We start from the raw sequence: 15,302 nt of genomic DNA on the forward strand, positions 1-15,302 counted from the left end.
TAGTGGCCCCTCAGATTCAATTCAAAGTTAGCACTGCACTTTGTAATTGCATTTCATTGACTTCAGCAGAGTCATTTGTGTTTTGACATCTTGTTCTATAGTCCTAACTGGTTTCTGTTCACAAGAATGCTTTGAAGTTAAACAGTAAGATGAAGAGAGAATGTTAACATCTTTTTGAATAATATTACTACGGCAGTTTTCTTGGCTGTGGCACCATGAAAAAAACAAATACTTTAACAGATTAAAAAAAAAAAGGGAGGGGGCTATTCCACAATTATCAAAGATGAAATCTTTTCTTAAAAGTTACTATTCCAAAGTAGTAATTGGATTTGAGACTGTTATGCAACCCTTCTGTAGGCCCACACAGTGAGATTTAAACAGGAACAATGACTAGTATTCATACCACAGATTTTTCTGAAATATACAGTACTTTGATCATGACACAAAACCATAATTCAGTGTACTCACTGCTTAGCCAGTATCTCACTGAAAATGAAGACTTCTCTAACCATTTAACTCATTTAAGTAACTTTCACTGCAAAAATATGTGATTAGAAGAAAACAAAGAAGCTTTTAAACAGTAGTTTATGGTCTACAAACCCAAATGACAACTTTTAAATTATCAAATGGAAAGGACAATTCTTTTAGACTAAAAACACATTAAAGTTATCATTTTTACTTAGGCCTCAAATATTTTGTGGGCCAACCTCTTGGGTATATCAATCATTTCATCTAAGAGTTAACTTTTCCATTATAATTCAGGTTCCTACATTAATGGATCAGAGTGGTTCTGAAAAGGGGAAAACACAGTAAACAACTATCTGACATTCTATTTCAGCAAGTAAAACAATCTGGCTTCTTCCAGTTGGTTTCTTTTTTATCCACTTTAAAATGTTTGTTCCAAATGTGTGTTGATACTTTGTCTGAGTGGAACAAAATTCATGGTGTTTGTAAACTGTGTTAGGGCCTTACTATTTCAAAAACTGACAGATTAGCTAAACGAGATTATAAAATAAAATATTCAAACAATATTCCTTTCACTACATTGCTTCATCACTGTAATTGATGTTTATACAACTCCAGGTACTCACTATTCACAAATAAGGCAAGGAAGACAGCTCTTACCTTCACAGGTCTCTGTCTCGGTCCTGAACACATACCCTGGTGGGCACGTACAGCTGTAACTTCCTGGCGTGTTTCGGCACAATCCGTTATCACAAAGTAGTCTGTTTACTAAACATTCATCAATGTCTGAAAGCAACCATTGGAAGGCAGGAGATATACATATTTAAGCATGTATTATAGTGGGCAGCAATGTTTAATTTTGTTATTTGTCTTATTTCCCTCTTTCTTCTCTGTGACATAGTCTGTATCACAGCACACTCTTCATCCTAAGCAAAATATATTTAGTCTTATTCAAATGGGATATTCTTATGCTAGTGGCTAATTTTAAGATGCTTTTAAATCCCTGGAAAGTATGTGCTAGCTTGGAAAGGCACATCTCTACTTCACTTGCTTTTAGTCCTGTAATGATATTATATTAGATACATTTTTAAAGCATTCATAAAATATATCAAAAGGTTAAATTCATTTGCCTGTATACTTGTTTATGTATAATAAAAGTAACAGAAGGCATTTTTTATGGTTAAAATTTTTCAAAAGAATGCCTTATGTCTTCATGTCCCAGATGGCTAAAAAATGCATTAAACAGTAGTTAAAAAAAAGATATTCATTAATCTTTTTCCATTATGTTTTTATCTCAGAAAGTTAGTTATTAATGAAAATGATGTATTTTGCATACTCTTTTAGCAGTCCAGAACAGCCTAGAGAATATCATCTAAACCTCCAGTTTAAGCAGCTCACAATGAGTTTTTTGTTTGTTTTTGAGACAGGATCTCACTCTGTTTCCCCGGTTGTAGTGCAGTGGTGCAATCACAGCTCGCTGAAGCTTTGAACTTTTTGGCTTAAGCAATCCTCCTGCCACAGCTTTCCAAAAGTAGCTGAGACTACAGGCATGTGCCACCATGCCTGGCCAACTTAAAATAATTTTTTTTAGAGATGGTATCTCACTATGTTGCCCAGGTTGTTCTGGAACTTCTGGCCTCAGGCGATTCTCCCAGCTTGTCCTCCCAAAGTGCAGGGATTACAGGCATAAGCTACCGCACCTGGCCTCACATTTTAACCTTCCTATCCTTCCATTTTTGCAAGTGTAGTGACAAAAAGCAATAAACACTGTAGTTTAGAGTGAAGAGCTCTTTTACTTAAAGTTACATTTCTAGTCTTGCAAATAATAATTTTCCCTTATTAAATAATATACTGATACTGTGGAGATTTTGAAAACAGATCAGAAAAACATCTGTAATTCCATCATCACTGATAATATTCTTTTGTGTATTATCTGATCTTTTCCCTTCTTGATCTTGTTTTTGCTCCAACTCTGAATCTTGATACTTTAAAAATTAACATTATATTTTAGGCACTGGACTACCATAGCTTTTCCCATAATAGTCTAATATGTGTACAAATTGTGACTGTATCACAATTTTCTTTCTTGCTGGCTTGCTTTCTTTCTCTACTCTCTCTTCCCTTCCCTTCCTTTTCTTTTCTCTTTTCTTTTTTTTTTGAGATGGAATCTCGATCTGTCACCCCGGCTGGAGTGCAGTGGCATGATCTCCACTCACTGCAGCCTCCACATCCCGGGTTCCAGTGATTCTCCTGCTTCAGCCTCTGGGTGCTGAGATTACAGGCACGTGCCACCATGCCCGGTTAATTTTTGTATTTTTAGTAGAGGGGGGATTCACTATGTTGGCCAGGCTGGTCTACCCCTAACCTCAGGTGATCTGCCCACCTCAGCCTCCCGAAGTACTAGGATTACAGGAGTAAGCCACTGCGCTTAGCCTGCATCACAATTTTTTAACCCATTTTTCTAAGCTATGGATTGAATTGTGTCCTTTAAAAAAGATATGGTGAAATCCTAAAACCCGGTATCTCAGAATGTGACTTTATTTGAAAATAGGATTTTTATAGAAATAATCAAGTTATAAAGAGGTTGTTAGGGTAGGTTGTGATTCACCTAACCACATGACTGGTATCCATGTAAAAAGGGGAAGTTTGGACTTCACTTCTGGAGAGTAAAAGCTGGCATAGTTTACATATTGTTAGAAATGGTCAATAATCTTTGCTTGGTACTATTATAGCACATAAGATAAACAGAGCTTTTACATCCATCGGTATGTATGTCTTCAAATCAAACAAATATGTTCAATAATAAAAGCCACTACCAGAAATACAGAAAAATCTGTTCCTTTCCTAATCATAATCATTAACACTTGGTTGTAAAAGCCATCAGTGAATAGTTGTAAAACTATCATGCACAATGACGGATTGAGTAACATTTATTTTATAAAAGTCCACCTAAATGCTTTGTGGGAAAATCTTGCACTAATAGAAAACAATAAAAGACTGTCAAACCTTTTCATCCTCCTCCTCTTCCTTTTGTTAAACATAAATTACATACTTGAGTTTCGTCAATCATTCTCTTATAATTAGAAAAGGAAATACCTTTGTCTTAGTTGTCATGTTTAGGTATATTGTGGCAACTGGTTGTTTCTTTATGAAGTCAAAATTCTCTCAACCTGTAACACTTTATTTTCTTGACTTACTTTTATCCATACTGACCTGTTAATTTTTGAAGTCAAATTCTTAGTAAAAAATTACAGGATTAAGGTACATTCAGGAAAACAACAGGCTAATAACTGAGTATGTTAATTTGGGAAAAGAATATTTTAAAAACGAATAGGTACCACCAAGAAGTTTGTTACTATGTAACAAAATTTGTTTGATTCTGATATTTTCCTATCAATGTATAATATGAAGAAAACAAGAAAAACTGTCTGGTTTTTAGTTTTAATCATTTATTTGTGTTTTTACTGCTAGTATAATCCATGGGATTAAACTATATGAAAGGTTCTTGCATAAATATAACAAATAACTCACCAATACAGTTTCTTCCAGAGGCATCTGGTTCATAGCCACTGTTGCAATTACAACGGTAACTACCACGTAAGTTTTCACAAATCCCATTGGCACATATATCAGGATCCAAAGCACACTCATTGATATCTGCATTAAATATTGAAAGTTTAATGCTCCTACATATGTTATTGTTTGTTGATAAATGCAGGTCTAATAAAGACCATTCAACATATGAAGTGTTTAACTCTGCAAACTCACAATTTGCCTGCCTTTCAGAAAGGAAAAGGAACTGAAAACAAGGAGTAAGAAAATAAAACTGAGAGACATAGGACACTTCACTGGTAAATCAAAAGAAAAATGAAAGAAGCTGGCAGAAATTCAAAGAGTTAAATCACGAAATATGCCAGCATTTATGATAAAATTAATAAAGACAATTTAAAGGCGGTTGGCTCAAAATCCAAAGGAAAACTTGATTTGACAGATATTGTACCTATCTAATTAAAAGACAGGGATTTATTAGGGTGGCCCACATAATTTTATGGCCCCCAAAAGTACAGGATATTTCTATTTTATTACTTTTTCTGTGGTAAAGTAATATTTAGTAAGTGTTTTTCATTGCTGATATGTGAAATTAACGGAGAGGACACTTTAAACGTGGATGCTTCAGAACATGATATTTTATAACGACCCACGAACATGACTACTACTACTGTATCACCGAGGGGAAGTGGAACTTGTGCACTGATGTGCTTGTATGAATGATCAAGTAGTTTCCAATAGTGACTGGCTCTGCTGGAGCGGCTATATTGTCAGGGAATATAATGAAAGAGTAAGCCCAAAATCAAATTTTGGTCACCAAGCTCAAATTTTGATGCTATTGTTTTCAATAATTTGGAAGACCTTAAATACTTTGGAAATGTCTTTCATTTTATACTTGGGAAAAACATCCTTGTAAAAGTTTACTTTTTACTCTGGTTTGGATGTTTATTATAAAGATTCAACATTACTGCCTACCATCTATAACTTGACTAAAGCCTTCTCAAACACAAGGGTAGAAGAATACATATATATATATGGTTATATATATATTCTTCTTATATATACATATTCATAGATACAGAAGATTAATAACACCCATTTTACTAATGTATAAATGAATCTATATGTATACTAAAATATAAAAGAATTTGAAAATTATAAACACATATGTACTTAAGTGTTCAAGATTCCATATTGTAGTTTTGTTAACCATAATACAAAATTGAAAGCAAGAAAATTTTAGTGAATCTTACTTCTTTACTTGGAGAGAAACATTTTATTATTCTTAGGTATACATAGTCTTAACAAATTATTTCAGCCAGTATATCTCAAACTTGATCCATATCCAATATCTCTTGAATACTATTTATTTTTCTAAACCTATCTGCACCAGTACTTAATATTTTCTCATAAAATTGACTCACTCTTTTTTTTTTTAACTTAAATGTCACATCTATTCTTAAGCAATGATTGCATGAAATCAGGAGGGTAGTTTGTTAGTGACATTTTTAACAATGTATATTTAAGAGATAAATATTTATCCAAGATGAAAATGTGCATCTACATATCACTTAATATCATCTAGCTTATAACCACTGCTCTAGGAGATAATCTTATTATTTTATAATATTACATTTTCATATTAAATATAATCATATTAATATTATAATTATAAACCTATACAATTATGTCATATGATTATTATAAAATTGAGATTAACTAGAGTTACCTCTTCCATCCACAGTGATACCTACTCCACTACTACAAAGGCCATGGAATTCAGCTGTATGACAAAAAGAAATAGAAGAATTAAAAACTTAACTATACCTATTCCATATACAAATCATTTCATAACCCCAAAGCTACCCATTAGGAAGAATTATTTGTGCATTAGTTTTTAAAGTGAAAAAAATTACCATTTTCTAGCACACGATTATTATAAAATTCTGAACTCATAAAAAAGCATAAAAGAGTAAATAAAAATCACTTGTAATAATCATCCTGAATATTATTAATATATATAAATGTTACTAATATTTTCTACATAAAGAAACTTTAAGAAAAATATAAATGGTCTTACAGAGCTTGATATTTAACTTTTTCCTCAATAATAAAATAATAGCAGTCAAAATGTAGGTCATAGTACTTACCAAGTGCCTGGTATTGTTCTACATTTTACATCTAACAATTTAGTTAATCTTCCCAATACCACAAACTCAATACTACTGTATTTTCTTTTTTACAAGTGAGAAAAAGAGGAACACAGAAAAGTGCAGTAACTTGACCAAGGTCACAGAAGTTGTAAGTGGAGAAGCAGACTTGGTTGCTGGGTACTCTATCACAGACATATCATGTCAATGTCCCACTGAATAGGCCATTTAATATTGTTTTCTCAGTTACATAGAGGTACCACATTTATTCAATCAATCTCTTACTGGTGAAATTAGGTTTGTCCAACTTTTAGCAACTATCATAAATAATATGAAGTTTAATTATATCACTAGGATAATCTCTTATAAGTAAAACTCTCAAAGTTTATGCCCCTTTTAAGGTTTTAGATAGTTCTTCCCCTCCTAAAATGCCCCCAAATTACCCTTCTATCAGCAGTATAAGACAGTATTCATTTTTTTAATACCCTCATTATCACTGGGAAGAATCAATCAAGTATACCAATCTGCTAAACAAAAATGGCACTGTATTTTATTTTTAATTTTATGGAGAGTGGGCATCTTTTTACATGGTATTCTTCCTTTTGAATTTCTACTTTCTGAAATCCTGCTCTTTTTTCTATAGAGGATTTCAACTTTCCTTATTGATTAATGTAAATTCTATAAAGATTAAGAAATGATACATAAAAATATTTTTCCAGTTTACTTGTGTATTTTACTATTTAGGCCTGCTTTGAAAGTCTTCTACCATTACAAAATAAAAAAGAATTTATATTCTATAAGAAAATTATGTTTTAATGTTTTATGTAGGGACCTAACTTCTTATTTTTTTCTAAAAGTTATCAACGATAGTTATTATTTAATCTTTTTCCTTGCTGCTCCAAAATGCTTTGTTATATCCTAATTCATATTCATACTCAGGTTTCTAGATTCATTTCATTAGTTCACTTAGCTTTTTGTCTAGTCTTATACCAATTTTTGAACTTCTTTGATAATATGCATAATTCAGTTTGGTACATTTTAGAGCTAGGTTCTCCTCACTATCTTTCTTTTAAAAAAAAAAAGGTCACACTCAGTAATTCTTCCAGATGCATCAAATCATTATTTCCATGTATGAAGACTCCATTTGGGATGTTTAGGAGAATTACAAGACATTTCCTTTGCAGCAATGCTTTCCTGTACCCTCCACATGGAAAGTTCTTACTCATTTTTTTCAAGACCAAACTAAACGTGTCCCTTCTGTGAGGTCTTTCCCAGCTTCCCTGGGCTACTAATTCCTCCTTCCTCTGTGCTCTCTCCAAACTTGTTTATGAACCTTTTAAGATGCTAATTACACTAAATCGTAATTTATACATTTGCCTGCCTGTATTCTCAACTACTCAAAACTTTAAGGAAAAACACAGACTGTGTTTATGTTAGAATCCCTACTGTACTCACATATATTCAATATACATTCAATATGGGTTTAGTTAAAGTATGAATAGACAAGAGTCAATCTTATTGACCTAAGAGTTTGGAATTATTGTCTGAGACTGTGACTTGAGACCACTTGGTGTCAAGATATACATATATAGAGAGATCTTTATATATATATATACACACACACACACACACACACACACACATATATATAAAATCAAATTGAGTTCTTGTTGTGTTTATAACCTTGAAAGTGGTAAGTAAATTTTATGCTATTTGTCTTCACTATGACAGCACAGATCAAGGAAACTGAAGCTATCATGTTCAAGTAAAAAAAACCTCTTATAATAATCACAAATATATAAGTAAATAGATTTTTGTTTGTTTTTTTAAAGGGTCAGCATCTCACTCTGTTACCCAGGCTGGAGTGGAGTGGCACAATGATGGCTCACTGCAGCCTCAAACCCTTGGGCTCAAGTGATGCCCCGCACCTCAGCCTCCCTAGTAGGTGGGACTACAGGTGTGTGCCACCACACCTAGCTAATTAAGAACTTTTTGTTTTTTCTGCCAAGACAGGGTCTCATCCTGGCTTCAAGTGATCTCCTTGCCTCAGCCTCCCAAAGTGCTGGGATTACAGGCATGAGCCTCCACACTCAGCCAGCAAATAGATTTTTTTATTCACTGTGTTCTGTCGGCCTAGAAATCATACATAAACACAAGCCAAATCTCCTTATTATATGCCTCACATATCAATACAGGATTGGCTTTCTTTTCTTCAGTTAAAATTAATGATGAAACACTTAAGAGCTGATGTTCTCTTTGGCCAAACATCTAAGGTTGCATTTCTTGATTCTTTATCAACTCTGAAAATGGCACATATGACTACCTGAATTTTTTGCAGGGCATGGCTGGCAGGGTTCTCCAAAACCATAGTCCGGATTGGCACAGCAGCATTCGGACTTGGTCACTGCACCAGGGAAAGGACGCACACATACTCCTTTCTTGATTCCTCCATAGCAGGTACTGCGCATGTGAGTATCTAAAGAATATACAAAAACAATGACTTGAGGCAGTGATAGAGACAAACAGATTTCGAAACAGAAGGCTTCTTTTAACCTAAGTGGCCACTAGATTGGAAGCTTTTCAAGGGCATCTGAGACTTTTATTGTGCATCTTTGGCATCTAATAGTGTTAGGAAATCAACAAATGTTTTCTGAGTGAGGAAAAGAACGGATGCATATCACCGACTCTAGTTTGTTTTCTTTAGTAAGTTTTATGAGCTACACAGTATCCATTGTCCAATGTATTCTTACAAACCTTTCATGGAACCTAGGATATTTCCACAATTATAAAGAATACTTGGAGCTCTAATCACTGCCTATGCTATATTCAAAATGACACTTCTTATTTCAATTTTGGAAGTTCTCATGAACAATGAAGTGCAATGAAGTTAATCTACCTTAAGGTGATACTGCTTGGGCATGAGATTTCTTACTCCCACTTTCCGAGTTAGGAGGCCTTTCTTTTCAACCCCCAGGATACTGCTTGTGACTGTTTTAACCTCAGAAACTCAGTAAATCCAGTTATAAAAATAGTTAACTACCATATGTGCTCTTGGCATTGTGCTCATTGCTTTACAGACATTATCTCATTGAACAGTCAGGTCAATAGCTCTATAGGAGTGGTCATTACATACACTTTATAGATGAGGAAGACGAGGTTCACAGCTACCTATGTAGTTTGAAGTCCTTGAATATCCAGTGCCTGAGCTGGGGTTCAGACAAGGTTTATGTGACTTCCAAAACTCTTCCTCTTTGTAGTAAGTAATGCTATACCCCAAAGAAGCATATTCTGCTTAGTTCTCTCTTAATTCTCATAAAATATCCTACAACTTTATGAGACAGTAAACGGTGAACTATAAAAAACTCAGATCATAAAGGGCAAAGAACCAGTACAATTTTTAAGCAGTATACTGACCTGGCAATTTTACCAGAGATCACCTCTATTATAAATACCTGTAACTATTCACAACTTGTTGGAAAAAAATTTTATCTGCTTGTTATGCAAAATGGTCATCCAGTAATTTCTTATGACCTGGGGGCATTTTTGATTAAAACATTTATGGCTGCATTAAAAATGAGATACGTGTGTGCTTAAATGGAAGGAGGCCATGGGATTCACCAACCCCATCCCTAAGGAGTCAACTCAAGAGAACCCTGTGCTGCCTCTGCTGTGGCTGAGTTTGGCAGTGTATCCTCTGAGATACACACAAGCACAGATTTCACTTGAAGGCAAATTTGCACAAATACAACATGGTTCATGATTTCCATTATGATTTTTGTGAGTTCTCTGGGCATTACTGATGATCTTGGAAGGCATTCATGAACAGCCAAAGTTATTTCTGCTTTTGGGTTTAGAGCATATGCCATGCAGAATTTTTAGAAGCAAGCAGATAAAAGGCCCATGGAGCTCACTGGAAGAGTGAGACATGTTATATATGGTAGTTTGCATTACAGGTGAACTAATCTCTTTAGAGTGCCCAACACCAGAAGTTTCATGACAAAGAAAGTAGCATAACTTATGTGTGGGTTTTAGGGACATAAACTTCCCAAGGTTCAGATCCCCACAAGATGATCTTACATAAATTACTTAACATCTTCCTTATTCATTAAATAAGGATACAGTTTGCATAGTAAATGAAAGTATATTTGTTGCGCACTAAGCACAGTGCCTAGGACACCCCTGAAGTACTTAAAAAAAGTGGTGACCACCTTATTTCCCTCTTCTATTTTTTTTCTAAGACTAGTAAATTGCAGCAGTGAGAAGGGAGGAAAAGTAGAACAAGGAGTTCTATCCGTAACTGATACTGTGAACAATCAATTGAGATAACTCACTATCTCCCTACTGACCTTTTCCCGTTCAAAGACCCCAAACTGGCAACCTAGCTCATAGTATACTATTCAAATGTAACTGAACCACTGTACACAGGATAGGATAAGAGGAACAATACCAGTAGCACCATCAGAATATGCTCACACGAATGCTCTGGCGACAGACTGGACCTAAATGCACCTTTTCCATATGTTAGCAGATTTCTGCATGCCCTTCCTTTCTCCCTCCCTCCCTCCCTCCCTTTTCTTTCTTTTCTTTTTTTTTTTTTTTTTTTTTTTTGACAGAGTCTTGCTCTGTCACTCAGGCTGGAGTGATCTTGACTAGCATGATCTTGACTCACTACAACCTCCACCTCCTGGGTTCAAGTGATTCTCCTGCCTCAGCCTTCCGAGTAGCTGGGATTACAGGTGCACACCCCACGACCGGCTAATTTTGTATTTTTAGTACAGACAGGGTTTAGCCATGTTGACCATGCTGGTCTCAAATTCCTGACCTCAGGTGATCCGCCTGCCTCGGCCTCCCAAAGTGTTGGGATTACAGGTATGCGCCACCATACCCAGTGCCTTTTCTTTCTTAAAAAATGGAAAGATTTAAAATTTCCTCAGGTAATTAGCAGATTCTACATACCATGAGTAAAATATGTATGGATGCAAAATGCTAACTTTATTTTATTCTTCTTTCTTTAATATCAGCTTTTATTTATAACTTAAAGCAGCAACTCTTAAGACTATGACCTAGACATGGTGCCACTATTCTAATTTAATAACAATAATATCAATAGTAGTTAACTTAGTGGGCATTCATTATGTGCTACACACCATTCAAAGCTTTATTTAATTCTCAAAACAACAAAAGAGGAAAGGAGGAACAGAGAGGTCCTGTATCTTGCTGTCATCTTAGAATTTTTTTGTCACTTAAGAATATTCAGTAGTTATCATGTGGCCTGAGTTTTCTTCCTTATTTACTAAACTGCATCATTGAATAAACTTAAAAATAAATTTTGAATGAATGGGAAAGATAAAGATATGATTGTCTTTTGTTTATAAACTTGCTGGTGAGTTGTATTTCAACATACTAGTTAAAATCGTAGCCTAATTACCTGACACTGAAAAAAAAAAAAAAAACCCAAACACATCTTTAATATCTACAGAAGAAAAATGAACAAACAAAAAAGAGATTTAAAATTAAAATGCTTATCCTAATAGTTTTTCATAACAGTGATTCATTTATTTTTTCTTTTTCTTTTTTTTTTTTTTTTTGAGACAGGGTCTCACTCTGTCATCTAGGCTGGAGTGCAGTGGCACAATCATAGCTCACTGTAACCTCCACCTCCAGGGCTCAGGCAATCCTCCTGCCTCAGCCTCCCAAGTAGCTGGAATTACACGCATGTGCCACCATGCCAGGCTAATTTTTGTATTTTTTGCAGACATAAGATTTCACCATGAAGCCCAGACTGGTTTTGAACTCCTGAGCTCAAGCAATCTGCCCACCTCGGAATCCCAAAGTGCTGGGATTATAGGCATGCACCACCACACCTGGTGAATTTTTGTACTTTTTGCAGAGATATGGTTTTACCATGATGCCCAGACTGGTCTTGAACTCCTGGGCTCCAGTGATCTGCCCACCATGGAATCCCAAAGTGTTGAGATTACAGGCATGAGCCACTGCGCCAGGCCTCATCTCAAACTTAAAGAATCAATGGGTCTAAAAAGTGACATCAAGTCAAAAGATGTGAAGAAAACATCTAGCACATTATAGAAACAATATATAATTTTATACACATGACAAATAATGTTTTTATTTTAAAAAGTTTAAATGACCACAATGATGAAAAACTGGAGGAGGCTTTATGACAATTTCCAATGTGTTTCCTGGATGTGAACAAGAGAATGAAATTTTATGTTTTACTGAATTCCTAGCAACAAATCACATGTTGGTTACTTAAGAGAAAAATAGTTTCTCCCTCCAAAACTGGCTTTGTACTCATGGTAGATCTCAACAGAATCATTTAGGTAAAGGAAAAAAGCAAGTAAATATATTAAAGCAACTGAAAATATTTTAGCTCTGTACACAGGAAGAAGCTATATTCTTCCAGTTGCTGTATTTGAAATATCCCTGAACAAAGTGCTGACACTTTGTAGGGTGAAATAAATCTTTGACTGGATAGAGTGGATAAATTTGAGTGAACAGATTATTTCCATCTGCGAATTCTCTACTGTTTCTCCTCCACCTTTGGGATCCAAATGTTTTGATTCTCATCGGTAGGAGTAAAGTATTAACTATGTCTAAGAATGTTGTATCTCTCAAATATACTTTGAAATCCTATTTCTATGTGTTACTGTACAACATGAAAAATAGAGGGTATACAATGGCTAATTCACCCTAGAAGCCTCATGAAAGCATTTTTGGAGAGAAAACTGCATAAATGTATTTTTACCACTCATTCTGCTATCCTTATCATTGGGATATATTGTTGGGGTTCCCAAACACCAGTGACACTTCTGTTTTGCCTGCCTCTTCAAAGCTGGGCCTTGTACTTCTGACTGATTTTCATGGGATCAATTTGACAAAAGTATCCTGGAGGAATCTGAAAGGCTTAGAATAAAATATATATTCTTGCTCATACTTTTTATTCTCTTGCTTCTGCAGCTAGTTGCATGGTGATGAGGAGTAACTAAAAACATTTCGAGCTTTTGATGTAAGTCCAATATTTATATTTTAAGTTTTGTTAGGGCAAAACCAAGAGTTTACTTATCTATAACTATAATTCCCATTACATATCTTATTTGTTATTAATTATAAAACTGAAATGCACTGTGTTTAGGATTCAGTTATCTAATACTATCAAGTATGCTGGTTTAAAAATATATTTTTTTCTTCTCCAGCATTTTTGACTTGCATGTCATCAGAGACTTCTGAAGGTTCTGAAGGGGGCTATCTGGAGGTTCCTGCCCATTAAAAAAATAGTTTTGTTAATATATAATTTACATATCATAGAATACATCACTTTAAAGTGTACGATTTAATAGTTTTAGCATATTTACTGATGTGTTTATCCATCACTACAGGTGATTTTAGAACATTTTAATCACCTCAAAAATATCTTTTAGCTCCCACCCCATTCTCCCACCACCCCCATCCTCTCTGTCCTAACACGAATCTACTTTGTCTCAACAGACTTGCCGATTCTGGAGATTTCACATGGATGGAATCATATACAGTATGGTGTTTTGTGACTGGCTTCTTTCACTTAGCATAATCTTTCCAAGGTTTATCCATGTTTTAGTATGTACTCTTTTTATAGTGAATATTATTCCATTGTATAGAAATATCTCTGTCGGCTTTTCAAAGATCATTTTGCACAGTGGGGCCATTGTAAAATGATTCACTTACCAACACACACACGTCCATCCATGCCCACAGCCAGGCCTGGGGGACAGTCACAGCGGAAGGACCCTTCATTGTTGATGCAGTGCCCATTCATGCAGATTCCTGGGGTCTGGCATTCATCAACATCTGCGCAGTGGGTGACAGAAGTCAAGTAGTTACTGGGTAAATATAACTTTATTACAGGGTTTACTTGCTGCCACTGCTCAATACTACCAACCTTTTGTTTATAACTTTATAATTTGTGAAGAACAAATAAGTGTGGTAACAGATATTATATGCAAATGCAATCCTTTCAACACATTTCAGAAAGACAGTAAAAGTTGCTTTACTTTACCCATTGAGGAAAAAAAAGCCTCACAATCTTCTTTTTCATTATTTATTTGGTGATCCCATTTAATGTTAAATAATTCAAATTAGTTAAGTAAAACAAATTCTTTAAAAATTAAGGTAAATTTCTGTAATTTTTTTCACACACAGACACTTTAACTATAAGTAGATCCTATGCTGATATTCATTTGATCATTTCACAATAACAAAATAACTTGAGGTATGTCTTTTAATTTTCAATCCACTTGAATTTATCAAATGTAACCCAGCATTAAATGACTTCCCCAAAAGATGAAGGAGACTTCAAACACAGAGCTGCCGACTCAGGAATGCTGAAAATCTTCACAACATTTGTAATTAAATAATTAATAAGAACTAATTTCCAGAAAGCAGAAACTGGTGAGGTCAAACTCATCTTTAGATGTATACTGAAGTTTCTTTAAAAAGGCTGAAATAAAGTCACATACTGTAACATAATTCTACACACTGCAGCGTAATGGCAATTTTCTATCTTGTGTTAGATCCAAATCAGCTAACCCTGAGATGACATCCCAGTCGTGAGTTCAACCATCAGAACTACAGTACTCCTCCTCCTTGGACAGTCAAAAATCTATTTGTTATTCAGAAACATAAGAATTCAGTCTCAATTTTTTAATTTCTACTGTCCCTAGAATTTCATTGCAATTCATTGAAATTATAGGAATTGAGCATGATCCTTATCTGGTACTTAGATTAAGTTTGTGCAATTGAAGGCAAAACATCATTTATGGAGTTAATTTTGTTTTAAAGAAGGAAACAAAGAAAAACAAAAATTTGGCCAGGTGCGATGGCTCATGCCTGTAATCCCAGAACTTTGGGAGGCTGAGGCAGGAGGATTGCTTGAGCCCATGAGTTTGAGACCAGCCTAAGCAACATAGTGAGACCTCATTTCTACAAAAAATAAAACAAAATTAGCTGGGCATGGGAACACGTGCCTGTAAGTCTCAGCTACCTGGAAGGCTGACGTGGGAGGATGCTTGAGCCCAGGAGTCAAAGGTGCAGTGAGCTGAGATTGTGCCACTACACTCCAGCCTAGGTGACAGAGCAAAAGCC

General features: G+C 34.9%; 1 protein-coding gene across 1 annotated transcript in view; it reads right to left on the reverse strand.

Moving 5' to 3' along the window:
* The window catches only part of FBN2 (fibrillin 2), a 270,471-nt gene that overhangs the window by 97,195 nt on the left and 157,974 nt on the right, over positions 1 to 15,302 (reverse strand). The window contains exons 15-19 of the mRNA XM_025388372.1: positions 13,887 to 14,009; positions 8,488 to 8,640; positions 5,744 to 5,797; positions 3,997 to 4,122; positions 1,126 to 1,251 (exon numbers count right to left, since the gene is read on the reverse strand). Coding sequence (XP_025244157.1) covers positions 1,126 to 1,251; positions 3,997 to 4,122; positions 5,744 to 5,797; positions 8,488 to 8,640; positions 13,887 to 14,009 — 582 coding nt within the window. The remainder of the gene's footprint in view (positions 1 to 1,125; positions 1,252 to 3,996; positions 4,123 to 5,743; positions 5,798 to 8,487; positions 8,641 to 13,886; positions 14,010 to 15,302) is intronic.

Source organism: Theropithecus gelada, chromosome 6 (genome assembly GCF_003255815.1).
Source record: "Theropithecus gelada isolate Dixy chromosome 6, Tgel_1.0, whole genome shotgun sequence".
NCBI lineage: Eukaryota > Metazoa > Chordata > Mammalia > Primates > Cercopithecidae > Theropithecus > Theropithecus gelada.